A 14066-nucleotide genomic window follows, 5' to 3' on the forward strand; every position below is an offset into this window, starting at 1 on the left:
CGGAACGTGACAAATGCCTAATGTTGGATATTTGAATTAAATACTGCTGGTGAGTGGTGACAACATATCTTTCTCATTATCTAATTTGACCTCATTGCTTGCCAAACTAATTATCATTGTATACGTGGATGTATAATTCTTTATACAAGTAAGATTTTTGGCTAATTTGAGTTGCAAATGATGAATTTTTGGGCTAGCTTGAGATGTCATTCAATAACCATAATAATACATAGATTGATACTCCCTCCACCCGTCTCTTAATACTACCTCCGTTAACTTTTATTTGCAACTTTGGAATATTTTATGTCTCACAAATAATACCCCAAAGTTGCAAATAAAAGTTAACGGAGGTAGTATAAAGTTTTATTTTCTTTTTGGGTAAACCAAAATACAATGTCTCTTTCTATTTAAAGGTTGTATTTTTTTTTGACATTATTACCCTCTATATGGTGAGTTATCATCTTTTTTCCTTAACGTTTTTGTATTTTTAACATCAATTTCCAACACTTTCTCTCTCTTCCTCTTTAATTTTTCCATCTACTTTTTCTTTCTCTCTATCTCTCTCTAACCACACATGCACATATCTACTTTTAATCATCAGTTTTAAAGAGTTTACAACTTTCTTAATTCCCGCGCAAAAACCAAAAGAGGCTTTATATTAATGGACGGAGGGAGTACAACGTAATTGCTAGAACTGGGCTTTAATCATGTCACCTTGTCGTTTTTGTCACAAATCTAAAACAAGAATTCTAGAAGTACTGTTTAGATTGTTGGCGTTAGGAGTGCTAATCGAGCGAGTCGATCACAAGCTGAGGGGTGCTCGACTCAATTCTATAACTTTTTACTTGTGCTCAATTCATGCTCGCTAAGGTTTCGAGTCCAAGAAAACCTGCTCGACTCGTGCTCGTTAAAATTTCAAGTCGAGTGGAGTACCTCATGATCTCCTCGTTAAGGTTTTGATCCTTCTAAAATTATGTGCCTTTATTTAATTTTTTGTTCATTTTATGTAGTTTTGTTTTTTGTTTGTTTATTATTAGAGATCTACGGTGTCAAATTTCTTTAAACATGATAACTAAGTTTGTAAATTATGTATTAATAAAATTTATCATCGAGTTGCTCACTAACTTATTGAACCGAGTTAGATCTTAGCTTGCTCAACTCGTGATCGTTAACATCTCGAGTCGAGCTAAATCGAGTCAAGTTTTGACCGAGCTTTAACCGAGTTGAGTTCGAGTTGCTCGCAAGCTGCTCAACTCAATTAGCACCCTAACTAGCGTAAACCCAAGTTTCAACAGAAAATTAATTGATCAAATGCAAAATGAAGAGCTACAAACAGCCTTTTATAGACTTGTGATCGGAAATGAAGTGGATTTTTTTTAACAGCATAGCCTACAGAAATGATAAAGGAAGGAAGAAAGTCGTAAAGTCCAATTAAATTAACAGTTGTGTCTTCAAAATACAGAGCTCAACCTTGAGACTCTGAGAGCGGATCCCTAGCAACATTTTAGTACAACTCTTATCTAAAAGGGGTTTTGAAAAAAATGCTACTACCTGCGTTACATATTAGGTGCAACTTTAGGGTATTATTTGAAAGAGAAAAAATTTCCAAAGTTGCACATAATATGTAACGGAGGTAGTACATGAAATTCAAAGATAGACATTATTCGAGTTAATCTAAATTTCTCATGGAGATTCAGCATTTCAGTAACATATACCATCTCAGAATATGTAACCTTTTTTCTTTAATCTGCCCTTCTTTCCAGGCTTCATCTTTACGCTTCATCGTTGTAACGTATACCTATTTCATTGTATGTGTCATGTGGCTTAACACTCCTAACAGTAGCAGCAAACTGAAGCGTTCTTGCCTTATCGATTCCAACACAGCAGATTTTGTCAAGTTTAAAGCAAAAGACACGAACAGCAGGCGGAACTGGCAACTCAACTTCATGGCCGTAACCCAGTTTTAGGCGCAACAAGCGACCATCTGCTTCAGCTCTTGCTCTGTTACCTTTTCCTAATAGCCTTAGGATTCGGAAATATATACCTTGCTTCCATTTGATCCCACTAAACTCAAAATTAACCGATTTTAAAGGTAAAACCATACATAAGTACTTCGATCTTCACCTTCAAATGAAAAACTAGTACAAACACGAAATTAAACAAACAACACAATGCATAATCTTGAACAAGCATCTAACTTCCCAAGTTCCGCTACTCCCTAGAGAACGAACATATTTACAAGATTACAACTTTCATCAAGCTAGAACACTTATTACAGTTGTACAGATACATTGTTTATACTCCCACTTTTTTTTTTTCTTAGGTTTTTTTATAAGTTAATAGTTCCTTTTTGAAAATCTCGTACTCCCTCCGTCCCATAATTACAGGCAAATAAACTATTTTGGGTGTCCCAAAATGTTCCTCCTATTACTAAAAATAACATATACCTAAAAAATCATTACTTACTTTTTCTCTTTTTCATACAAAGTACACACATACCCAAACAATCATTACTTACTTTTTAACTTTTCTATACAATATTCTCTACTTTTTATTATCCCAATACAACATTTTTCACTTTTTATCTTTTTTCATACAATATTCCTCTACTTTTTCCATCCTCCTTAAAAACCGTACTTTTTAGAGTTATTTGCCTGTAATTATGGGACGGAGAGAGTACAATTTAATAATACTAGAATATCTATAGCCAATAATGTACACACTAATTCACTATTTTTTACTTTATCATTTCCCATTCCTCTAATGATACTCATTCCTCTCACACCACTTTACTTTTCAACAAAATAATAACCTTATCTACCCCCACTATCATCTTATTTTATTAAATCTTCTAAAACTCCGCGCAATCCTATTTTCAACATGTAAAAAAATGGAGGGAGTACATTATAAGCAGAAGGTTTGAAGCTTTAATCAAAATGCATACATAGTAAGGATAAATTCTATTCACTTGATTCTGAACTTATTTTACCTTATTAAAACTTATTTTAGTTGTAATTTGTACTTGGATAATCCTTATTAAAACTTATTTTTCCTAAACTAAACTAATCTAAACTTAACCTAATAAGTGAAAAATAAGGTGAACAGAATAGACCCTAACTCTCTTTTATACTTTCTCCCTCCATTTTATTTTATTTTATTCATTTGGAAGGTCTCAATCATAGACCCAAATCTTTGACCAATAATCGGACTAGTTCCAAACTTCCAATATAAGACCAAAAAAAAAAATGATTAAAACATTCAATACTTTCAAATTTAAAAGTATATTCTACAAATTTTCAAGTTTAAAGCACTCTTGTACATCACATCATCATCCGTTCATCACTAAAGAAAAGTGATTAAACTATCCTTTAATAGTTGATCACACATACTAGCAACTGCAAAATCATAATTACTACATTATTTAGGATCAAATCATTAATCAATATCGACAAAAATTTGAAAAAGTATCATAAAAACAAAAAAAAAAAAAACCATCAAAATTTTCCTTCTGATCAATCTATTAAATTAGATTCGTACATGAGAAATTGAAAAAAAAATCAATATGAATTTCAAAATAAAACTGATTAACAGGCACTAGTAAGCTATAAAATAAATAAAATTAATTTTGTGAAATTGTGATCGATATTGGCTTACCGGAAGACTGTTGCTAAGTAGTGTCGAATTGCCTATGAGAAGAAAGTGAGGACTTTAGGGGTTTAGGATTTAGGGTTTAGAAGTATGGTATAAGGGGTTTAGGGTTTTATTTTATTTGCGTCATTTGACCTAATAATAGTGTCAACATAAACCACCCAAACCAGCAAACCTATATAATTGGGTTTTATTTTACTTGCGCCATTTGACCTAGTAAAAGTTTTTTTTTTTTTTTTTTTTTTTAAGACCTAGTAAAAGTTATTATAAAATCCTTGTGTCAATGAGACCCTTCAAAGAATAAAAAATACTTTATTAAATTGTTGCTTATTTTTATTTCTTTACTAGATTAAATTCAACTTTTTGTCAAAATATAAAAAAGATTAAATTCAACTTGCTGTGATAAATTATTGTTGCTGATTTTATTTGCATATGTCTAGAATAAGAAGTGGACAGTGTCATGAAATGATTTGCTTTAGTATAGGTTAATCAATAGATCACATTAAGTACTATTCATAAAAAAAAAATAAAAAAAAAATAAAAAAAAAAAAACTCAATTTATATTATTGATGCTATAAAAACACATGTTAGGAGTTAAAAAGTAAACCGAGCACAAAGTTTTGGCTCATTATGCATAAGTTATTCATAAAATGCACTTAAAATCCGAAGATTGAGACTAATTCACATATTCCTAACCCACCTTCGATCTAAAAATGACCTGAACGTGTACATAGTTCAATTAAAAATTTAAGTGTTAATTTTAAAAGCACAGACCTATCATACTGTATACTACTATAGGTATACAAAGTACAGTACCCAACCCGAACCCAACCTGATCAACCGACCACCGATTTGCTAGATAAGAACAAATGTACAATATGCCTATGACTATTATGCGAAATGACAAAAATAACCCCAGGTCAGCAGTGGACATGAGAGGCATTAAATTAAATTTTGCAGTTTTTGAAAATAAGTTTAGTCTGAGCTGTAACTCCAACATATGCAAACTTTGTCATAATCTCATAAGCACCCAAAGTCATATTTTACATAAAAGCAGAGCAACAAAAAGTCCTTCAACTAAAGAAATTTTAGAGAGAGAAAGAGGTAGAACAAAAGAAAAGCATCAAAGAAAGAAAAGTTTACAAGTTTTCTACTTCAAATTTTCTGGGTTTTTTGTGAAATTAATCACAGAATCAAAGTGTCAGGAAAAAAAAAAATGGCAAGTTTTGGAGGAACAACTCAGAAGTGTAAAGCCTGTGAAAAGACTGTATATTTGGTTGATCAACTTACAGCTGACAGTAAAGTTTATCATAAAGCTTGTTTCAGATGTCATCACTGCAAGAGCACCCTCAAGGTTTATTTCTTTTTATTAATGGAAATTTTAATTTGCATTTATTTCTATGTTATTTATGTAACCTGAATCATCCTTTCAAATTTGATTGTTAATGTTTATTGAATGGTTTATTTCATTTCAATTTTTTTTAATAGATGAACAACTTGAATCACCCTTTCGAATTCGATATTAGTTATGTTCAATAGATTAAAAAAAGGTATTGTATAACTCAAAGTTTATCTCTTGAAGATGTTGATCATGTATTCTCTGATATTGTTTGAACTTGTTTTTATTTTATTTGGTCAAGATTAATTTTTTGATTCATTTTCAATTTTTGAGTGTTTTGGGGTAGGTGAACAAATAAGATCATTATACCTTTTTTTTTCCCTAAATTTAAATTAGGTGAACAAAAGGATCTTTTTGAATTTAATGACACTTTATTTATATTAACTAGATTGAATTTGATTAGGTTCCAAAGATAATTGTGGATCAATAATAAGAGATTTCTAGATTGGTGGAGTGTTCAGTTTTTGAAATCCTCTGTAATAATGACAGTTACTTTACTGTTTTTAATGTAATTTAAGGTTGTTACAGCTAGATTATACTGGATGCTCAATAAAGTATTGGAAGTGGTACTATAGACACTACTTCTTGTTCAATGAAGTACCCTCTCCATTTTTTTTTTTTTCTTCCAATTAACTGATTGTAATACTACCTCTGGTTCTTATTGCTCGCAACAAAGAAATATTTTATCTCACAAATAATACCCCTTTGTTGCGAATAATAATAAGCGGAGGTAGTACAAAAATTAGGTTTTATGATGGTCTTAACTAAGCACGGACTTGTAATGATCATGGACGGGTAGGTGGCTTAATAAGTCAGCCTGTTGCTTCGGGATGGGGTAGGAAAGGTGCACCCAAGCCCGGTATAATCAGGCCAGGCTGAAACATACTTGATCAGCTTTACTCTAATGAGTCTGAGACAGTAGCATATTTCAAAAAACTTTGAGGTTAACATTGACAATGCCATTAAACTTTACACTGCCAAGTCTGATATGATTGAGCTTTTCTGTTTCATATTATTTCGTACAAACTTCTTTTCATTAGTTTGGATTATATTTTGTCTGATAAATTCTGCAATTTAATTTGCTATTGTTTTCCTTTTGCAGCTGCACAATTATAGCTCATTTGAAGGGGTGTTATATTGCAAGCCTCACTTTGATCAGCTTTTCAAGATGACTGGTAGTTTGGACAAAAGTTTTGAAGGTGAATCTTTTCTTCCCTCTTTATGGTTTCTCAAATGCATCGCGATACCTACACTTTAGTAACGCTTTTGTTGCTTTTATTCTTTGCAGCTGCTCCAAGAGCTGTAAGAGAGAGATCTTCTGAACAGGTAAGATGGTTAAGCTTTAAGTGGCTTATTATTTCTTGATGTTTCCTTTCCTCTTATGTTTTTTCGAAAGAAGTCAATTTTTCTAACCATCCTGAAAACCTTTAGTAAGCAACAAACTGTAGCTAAACAAGTTAGGCTACAATCATCATTTGACCACCTGTTATTCGACTAACTGTTATGCAATTAGCCGGACTCTATGGGAAGGCCTTCTGCCTCTAATCTTAGAAAGGTTTAAAAGGAGGAAAAAAATTGTAGCAGAAGTAAGTTTATCGTCTAATCGTCTTTATCCCATTATACTGTCTAAATTGATGATCTGAGCAGGTTCAAACCAGTAGCAAAGTCTCTAGCATGTTTGGTGGTACTCAAGAGAAGTGTGTCTCTTGCCAGAAAACAGTTTATCCAATCGAAAAGGTGAGACTTGAATTTAATTACTGTAATTTCTACATTTCATATCATATCTAAAGCTTTCTGAGCATTGAATGGTAATTGGTATATATATTTCGGCTTTCAGGTAGCAGTTGATGGCAGTTCTTATCACAAGGGATGCTTCAGATGCTGTCATGGAGGATGTGTTATCAGTCCTTCAAATTATGTAGCCCATGAGCATCGTCTGTACTGTCGACACCATCACTCCCAGCTGTTCAAACAAAAGGGTAACTTCAGTCAATTGGCAACTCAACATCATGCTAATGGAATTTCTGATGGGGTAATAAATGGAGTTTCTAATGGGGTTACAAGTGAAGTTACTAATGGTGTTGCAAACGGAGTAGCTGAAGGGGTGACTGAGAACACAGTGGCCTCGGCCTGAAAAAGCCTTATATGCTTATCTTTATAATGTAATCTTTGCTTCAGAAGATGCTACTTCTGTAATTTCCAGAGTGAAATGCAGCTTGCTGAGTAATGAGTATAGTACTGAGAGAATTTTCCCACGCGTGTTTTATACATATTTCAAGCATAAACAATTTATACTAGTGTTGTATTTCTCGCCTTTGAATTCTTCTCTTCTCGAGTGAATTTTGTAGCATCAGCACTTCATTGTCATGTTGTTTATGAACTGTTTGTTTATCAGCTTATTGAACTTCTCAGACAAGTCATGAAATCTAGAAATTGTATGTAGTATACAATTATTATTATAGGATTCAAAATAATTATACAGTCTCCCTCCATTCATGAATAGGCCATGTTTGATCCGTATATTTTGTACTAGTACTTCATATATTGTTAATATTAAGTCTTACATGTAAATGAAAATAAAACTTGAAAGTCTTTTATTATAAATGTGGCTTTTACTATTGCTTCCCCTTATTCTAATGAATTGTCTGCCTTTATAAACCCAAACTTTTTTTTTCCCTTCAAACCGTACATCACTGTATTTTTTTGGCTGATCAGTATGACAGTATCAGTTCTTAGTTATTCCGAACTGTAGCCCACACCTCCTATGTATTCAGGGCAGTGATTCGATTCAGATATTCAATCCTTGAGTTGGGCTGCTCGGTTTAATCCTTAACCTGATAGGAAGATGGCAATAGTCAATGAAAAATGTCAATACGTATTACCTGAAACTTCATTAGTTCTGCTCTTTTCTTTTCCCGATTCCTGTATATGTTAGTTCTGTTGTTGAATTTGGTAGTTGTGCTTTAAATAATCAGGTAGTCGGGCTAAGGAAACTCTATCAATGTGAAAAGATTTCATATACAACTATTTGTGCATCACATAATAGCTATACCTGATAATTACACCACCAAATAGAGGATAATACAATATCTGACATACAGAGTACATTGCAACAGAGGATTTCTCCTCTAATGGTATACCTACTTGGGATAAATACGTAATTCAATAAAATTTCAGCGTGATCATCTCTATTAATTATAAAACAGACATAACAAATGAAAGCAACATTGATTATAAGTAGATTATAACTGTGAGTCAATAGCCAACACAAAATCATCAATTGGCTAAGAGACGGTTGCTACATAGAATAAGAGAAATGATGTTTTCTCATGCAAAATTATATGAACAAAAGTATTACAGGCTTACAGAGAATATGTATTCTTCCTTTTGAGTTAGAAGACTTAGAACCCAGCCCAGCCAGCTGGTTGAGAAGCAGTATTCTTGCTTGCTAACTTATTTGAATCCCCAAAACGTAGGGAAGTACTACCTTCGCCAGATCTAGTGATCCTAGAGCTAGCAGCAGGAACTGCAGTGAAGCTTTCATTTTCAAATCCCCATCCATCTTGGGTTGATCCAGTTGAAGCACCTTGCTTGCTAGAGTGACCATTCCTGGTCCTAACAGATTTAGATGAATCAGCTTGAGATGTTGGTGAAGGGGAAAATGCTTGCCATGATTTCAATTCTGGGGTTGTGGAATTTTTGTCAAGCAAACCTTGTTGGAGCTCTAACACTGTGCCTTCGTTTTTTGCTCTCTGACATGATCAAAGTAAACTATGTTAAAACCAAAAAAATTGAACATTTACTACAACTAATTATACGAAAGATCTCCATGAAGGAAAGATGTGATGTTTCATAACAAGATGTGTAGCTTTTATAGCTTTTAAGTAACTCATAGTATGTCGAAAGTTTAGGTTTTCTGGAAGACAAATTGATACTTTAAGGTTATTACCAATAAAGCTCTCCGCACTGTTATAGAGTTCTTTTTGTGTATGTTAAGGGGGGAGAGGGGGAGGGGGGGGGGGGGGATTGATACCTGAGAAGTAGCGACTTTACTGCTGGAGGATGGTTGATTCCTCGTAGACTCCATTTTAGGTGAAGGAGTTCTGGAAGCCAACGCTTGCTTCAGCTCCTGTAGTTCTTGTCTCTGTGATCGACAAATTGCAGTAAGCTTCTCATACTTTGAAGTAATTTCTGCCTTCTCTGCATTAGCTTGCTTCAATTGCTCCTGTAGTCTATTTATCTCAGCTTCCAAGGAATTATCCTTCTTTGATTTCGTGTCATTGCCAGTAGGACTGAGTTTAGATGTGTCAAAATCAGCAACAAAGCTGTTGAAAGCCTCATTCTCAAAAGTTGAGGCACTACTAGACTTCATTGGATTAGCCTGACTATTTTCCCTCCCAGAAGGACTGGCTTTACCATGCAAATTATATTTCTCTGACCGGCTCCTATCTTCTTTCTGGGACGGCTTTTCATCATCAAATTTCGGTGCACCTCTTTCCTCTGGGACAAGAGTATCCTTAGCATGCTCTGTGGACCAAAAAGCACCGCCTACAAGCCCACCCCTAGTAGTGTTTGAAGTCGACAAATTAGTAGCTTCACTTGATGATGGTACAGGTGGCGGGCTTCTCCGAGGCACTGGATTTGGAGTCCTCGACATAATCTTGGAGATACCTAGTGCAACCGAAAGGGTTGTCACAAATTTAAAACTTCAATGAATTATGTTCAAATTTTAAAATATGAGCTGACGTAAACCCCTATAATTTCAAAACGATAAACTTTAACATATTAGTTAACACCAATCTTTTAACACATCTACGTGAGTGACAGCTGAATACCTTCAGTTATGTCAGAAGCTGTTTCACGCATATGAGGCGGCCGATCAGGTAATGACTTCTGTGATCCAACAGGCAATTGCTCATTGACACGAAACCAGATCTATAACCATGAGCACCACAATCAGAAAAGCCCCTTAACACCACTGACAATAGTGCTAACTATTAAGAAAACAGTACCTATATCATCGATACTGATGATCTAAACTAACCTAAGTTCATGGAGATGCCAATCAAGCTAAGTGCTTGCCTGTGTGATATCTGGTCTGGACTCTGGGGAAGAGTTGAGCATGTCTCGAATTAAATCAGTGATAGGCGCACTGTATTTTGGTAAATCAGGGATACGGTAATTTCCATTCAGAACCTGAAGCTTTGACTCGCCATCAAATGCTGATTTGAAATAGCAAATACGGTAAAGCAAACAACCAAGAGCCTAGCAAAAGCAAGGAGATATATATTAGATGCTAACTCATAAATTGTACAAGCCTGTGATGATACAGTTTCATGCTTATAGACAAACATTTGGAAAATCAACTTACCCAAATGTCCACTTTCTCGCTAATGAGATCTCTTCTGTAAAGATCCCACATCTTCCAGACAAGAAAACATGAAAATGTCAAGTTCAGATTTTGATTTATAATGCAAAGTATAAATGCATGAAAGTGCTTTCAACCTCAGGCGCTCTATAAGCAGGGGTTGTGTGCTTCCTTATGTTGTCTTCTTCAATGCCCATTTCTTCAGGTTTTTCAAAGCGCTTGTGATTGGTAGAGGTGCTACCAAAGTCACACAATTTCCATAGCCCATCTAAGCCCAGCAAAAGATTCTCTGCCTTCAAGTCACTGAATTACATAATGAAGGAAAAGGAAACAGTTAGCAGTGGGCAGTTTGACACTAAAGTGTTAAAAATGACAAAAATAAAATCTAGCCAACTGCCATTCTAATTTTCAGACACTAGAAAAGAAACTATTCCCGCATTACCAACCTTGGGGGTGAAAAGAAGTAAAGAAAACTTAAAAGACAATAAATTATTTATATTCACAAAAAAAAAAAAAAAATTAAAAAAAAAATTAAAAAAAATTAAGTTGATAAGTTTTATGAGAAGACATGTAAGCATATCACAATATTCATTTTAAGAGCCACAAATAGCCATGCGATGCGGAAGGGTTTCAGATTTGAGTCTTAGGTGCCACACAAGAGTCTATGAGCCAGGCTAGCTACCAGGAACAGCAGAGTTTGTTGCTAGAATACAGGGATGACTTTAATTAATGAATCAAACAATAACCTGGCATAAGTACATAACCAATCATATACACTGCTTATTACCGGTGGGCAATTGGTGGCGAATGGCAGTGCATTGCAAAGACTGCATTACAAACATCCCTGAAAATTGCCATGATTTGTTTCTCTTCAAAGTAACCAGTTCCCCTACTCTCCAAGACATTTACCAGAGATTTCTCACAACATTCCATCACAAGAAGTGCTTCTTTCGTCCTACCCATGTCCAATATAGTATGAGAATAAAGAGTAACTACATTAGGATGTCCTTTGAGAGATTTCATCACTTTAATCTCCTTCATTACTAGGTCCATTGATTCCTGATCATTGCATATGATATGCTTTAGAGCATACTGCTTTGATGCATTCGATGCATCCTTAGCCAAGTAAACACAAGAGAATCCTCCCTCAGCAATGACATTCTTGACATGAACTTTAATGTCACCGACATCAAAAAAGCGGCCCTCAAGTCCTGTTGGTTCTTTCTGTGCAAAGGGCTTAAACTTCCACATGGTTGGTGCTCAATACAAGTGAAATAAAGCACACTGCAGGCATACACAAAAGTTAATTGCGAGCATTAACCATCCAATAATGCTGTAAACTTCTTCATCTTAGGAAAATTTACAGAATACATATGAATACATCACAAGCAATTAATTTTTCATGCATTGCTGCACTCTTGAATATGTTCAACTGGATTGCATTTACAGACTGCATTGCAATACACAAAAGTTTATTGCAAAGTGTTTGCTGCACTCTTGATTCGGCAGTACAGACTTTATTGCATTAACTCTTGTGATTGCATTTACAGACTGCTGCCGAATCAAGAGGGCAGCAATGCAGTCTATGCAATGCACAAATTATGTTCAACTGGATTGCATTTACAGACTGCATTCTGCTGCCGAAATGTTATAAAAATTATGTTCACCTCTCGTCGGAGCCTAAATGACTAAATCACAGACTGCTTATTAATAAGCCATTTCCCAAGGCCAACTGGCCAAGATACTATATCTTCCTGGCATTCTTTACTAGACAAGATGTCAATATGTTAGGTAAGTAAATGATATATTTACAGATTTTTCTGATATTGTTTGAATCAATTTATAACTTGGTACTTTTTTTTCTAATAGAGGAAAACAACTAGAGGACGAGGTGTCCTTGTAAAGGTTCACAAAATTTAATCATACATTAGCCCAGTTCCTTTGTATCTCCACAATGGAATAATTTGTGAAAGCCCCACCTGCATTTGCCGATAAAGATGCTAACAAAGAAACTTCATTCCATAATCTAACACAGGAAGCAGTACCTCCATAAAAATTTTGTGCATCCCGTTCTAACCAATTGGTCCACATAATAGCTATTATAACATTTCACCGCAATATCTTCCTCTCTTTCCCCTCCCTTCTAAATCCCACTAATCGAATTGCAGCCATTATCATAATTTCAGCTGTATGACAATGGTTATATCCTAGTACCTGATTCCCCTCATCGTGAAAGATTTGTGGAATGGTGGACCTATTAAGCCTTTCCTTATTACTTTTCCTCACACTCTTGTCCATCTAGTTACATACAGCAGGATGACTCCAAACCAACCTTACATGGACTCTCCTTTTCTCTTCTCTTCCCCCCCCCCCCCCCCCGAAACCAATAACCCCATCCAAAACACCTTTCTCCATTAATCAAGTACTACAGGTTATATTAGGTGCACGTATTCATTACAACAACGACATACAGCAAAAGTACTTCCCTTCCTATAGCGTAAGCTACTTAATTCATTTCTTAATAGTACCCCAATTTCCATCAAGATTTGGTCTACTATCCTGCAACACATATAAGTCGCTAGTTAAGACCGTGATGAGATTGAATTTTACGAGTAATTTCGCCAAGAAAACTTTCTGCATTATTCCATCTCCAAAACAAGTCCATCAAGATAAGGCAATGCAGTTACCATCTTCAAATAATTCTCCCAATACCACACCCCAAATGTTCATGAACGGTAATCTAAAACACAAATTTGCAATTATACCTACCCTAACCCTGGAATACTGACATACAAGTTCTTCCGAACAAAATTACAAATATATAATACGAAGTATTATTATGATTTATTACCGCCTACCAAATGGGTCGTCGGGATACAAAACCCGATCAGAAATTCAGCAAGTAGCTTCAATCCATAACAAACTTAATTCCAATATCCAAAACATCTAACACAAATAAATCAAATGCAATTACATTCTAGCTTAGTAACTAATTGATCGGATAATTCACATCTACTTATTGTAACTAACACCAAACAAACATTATGAGGTAAAGAACACTATAAATAATGGAATTGAAGAATAAAGATAAGCTAAGAAATTAAATCAAATGAAAAGACAAAGATTAAATCTAACCTTTTGCAGTAAAAATCGAAGTGTGTTAACGGCGAATTTCGTGAAGAATTGCAGTAAGAAATAGATCGGAATTAGTAGATGTTGATGGGTAGATTGCTGGAAAGCAAAGCAATGGAGGAGAGAGAAAGAGTGATCAGAAAGGTGGAGAGAGAAAGAGATTTTAGATCTGAATTAGGTTATCTCCGCGTTTTCGCTAATCACTTTTACTTTGATTTTTTTTTTTTTTTTTTTAAGCACACATTTCTAATTTGATGGATTAACATGATTGTGTGTAAGATGCAGAAACCAAAATTAAAATTCAATTTCACAATGATCACCGACTACATTTTTTTTTCATTTTTTTGGGTTGCAAATGAGGGTCCACCAACTCTACCTTTGTTTTTTTTAAGTTGATATGTATTCCTTTTTTAGTAAGTTTTTCTTAGTTAACACGTTTTCTTTTGGGGTAACCTTTTTACCTTGCATTTACAGTAAAGACTAGAATAGACCCGGTCCACAATAACTTATTGTAGACCC

The 14066-nt window shown here is 34.6% G+C and overlaps 2 protein-coding genes and 1 pseudogene across 2 annotated transcripts; 1 reads left to right on the forward strand and 2 right to left on the reverse strand.

Moving 5' to 3' along the window:
- Window positions 1-1772: 1772 nt before the first annotated feature.
- LOC145577063 (large ribosomal subunit protein uL6m pseudogene) lies at window positions 1773-2102 on the reverse strand (annotated as a pseudogene).
- A 2537-nt stretch (window positions 2103-4639) lies between these two features.
- Window positions 4640-7438, forward strand: LOC145589364 (LIM domain-containing protein WLIM1-like). Its single transcript, XM_081645904.1, has 5 exons — window positions 4640-5002; window positions 6150-6246; window positions 6336-6373; window positions 6695-6784; window positions 6885-7438. Exons 1-5 carry the CDS (start codon window positions 4865-4867, stop codon window positions 7179-7181), a joined length of 660 nt encoding a protein of 219 aa, XP_081502030.1. The 5' UTR covers window positions 4640-4864; the 3' UTR covers window positions 7182-7438.
- An 818-nt stretch (window positions 7439-8256) lies between these two features.
- Window positions 8257-13827, reverse strand: LOC145602642 (uncharacterized). The gene is made up of 8 exons (XM_081658814.1): window positions 13551-13827; window positions 11203-11699; window positions 10553-10718; window positions 10419-10469; window positions 10130-10312; window positions 9883-9982; window positions 9081-9718; window positions 8257-8799 (listed from the first exon to the last, which is right to left on the reverse strand). Exons 2-8 carry the CDS (start codon window positions 11664-11666, stop codon window positions 8449-8451), a joined length of 1953 nt encoding a protein of 650 aa, XP_081514940.1. The 5' UTR covers window positions 11667-11699; window positions 13551-13827; the 3' UTR covers window positions 8257-8448.
- Between the last annotated feature and the right edge of the window lie 239 nt (window positions 13828-14066).

This window comes from Chenopodium album, chromosome 2 (assembly GCF_948465745.1).
Source record: "Chenopodium album chromosome 2, dcCheAlbu1.1, whole genome shotgun sequence".
Taxonomy (NCBI): Eukaryota; Viridiplantae; Streptophyta; class Magnoliopsida; order Caryophyllales; family Amaranthaceae; genus Chenopodium; species Chenopodium album.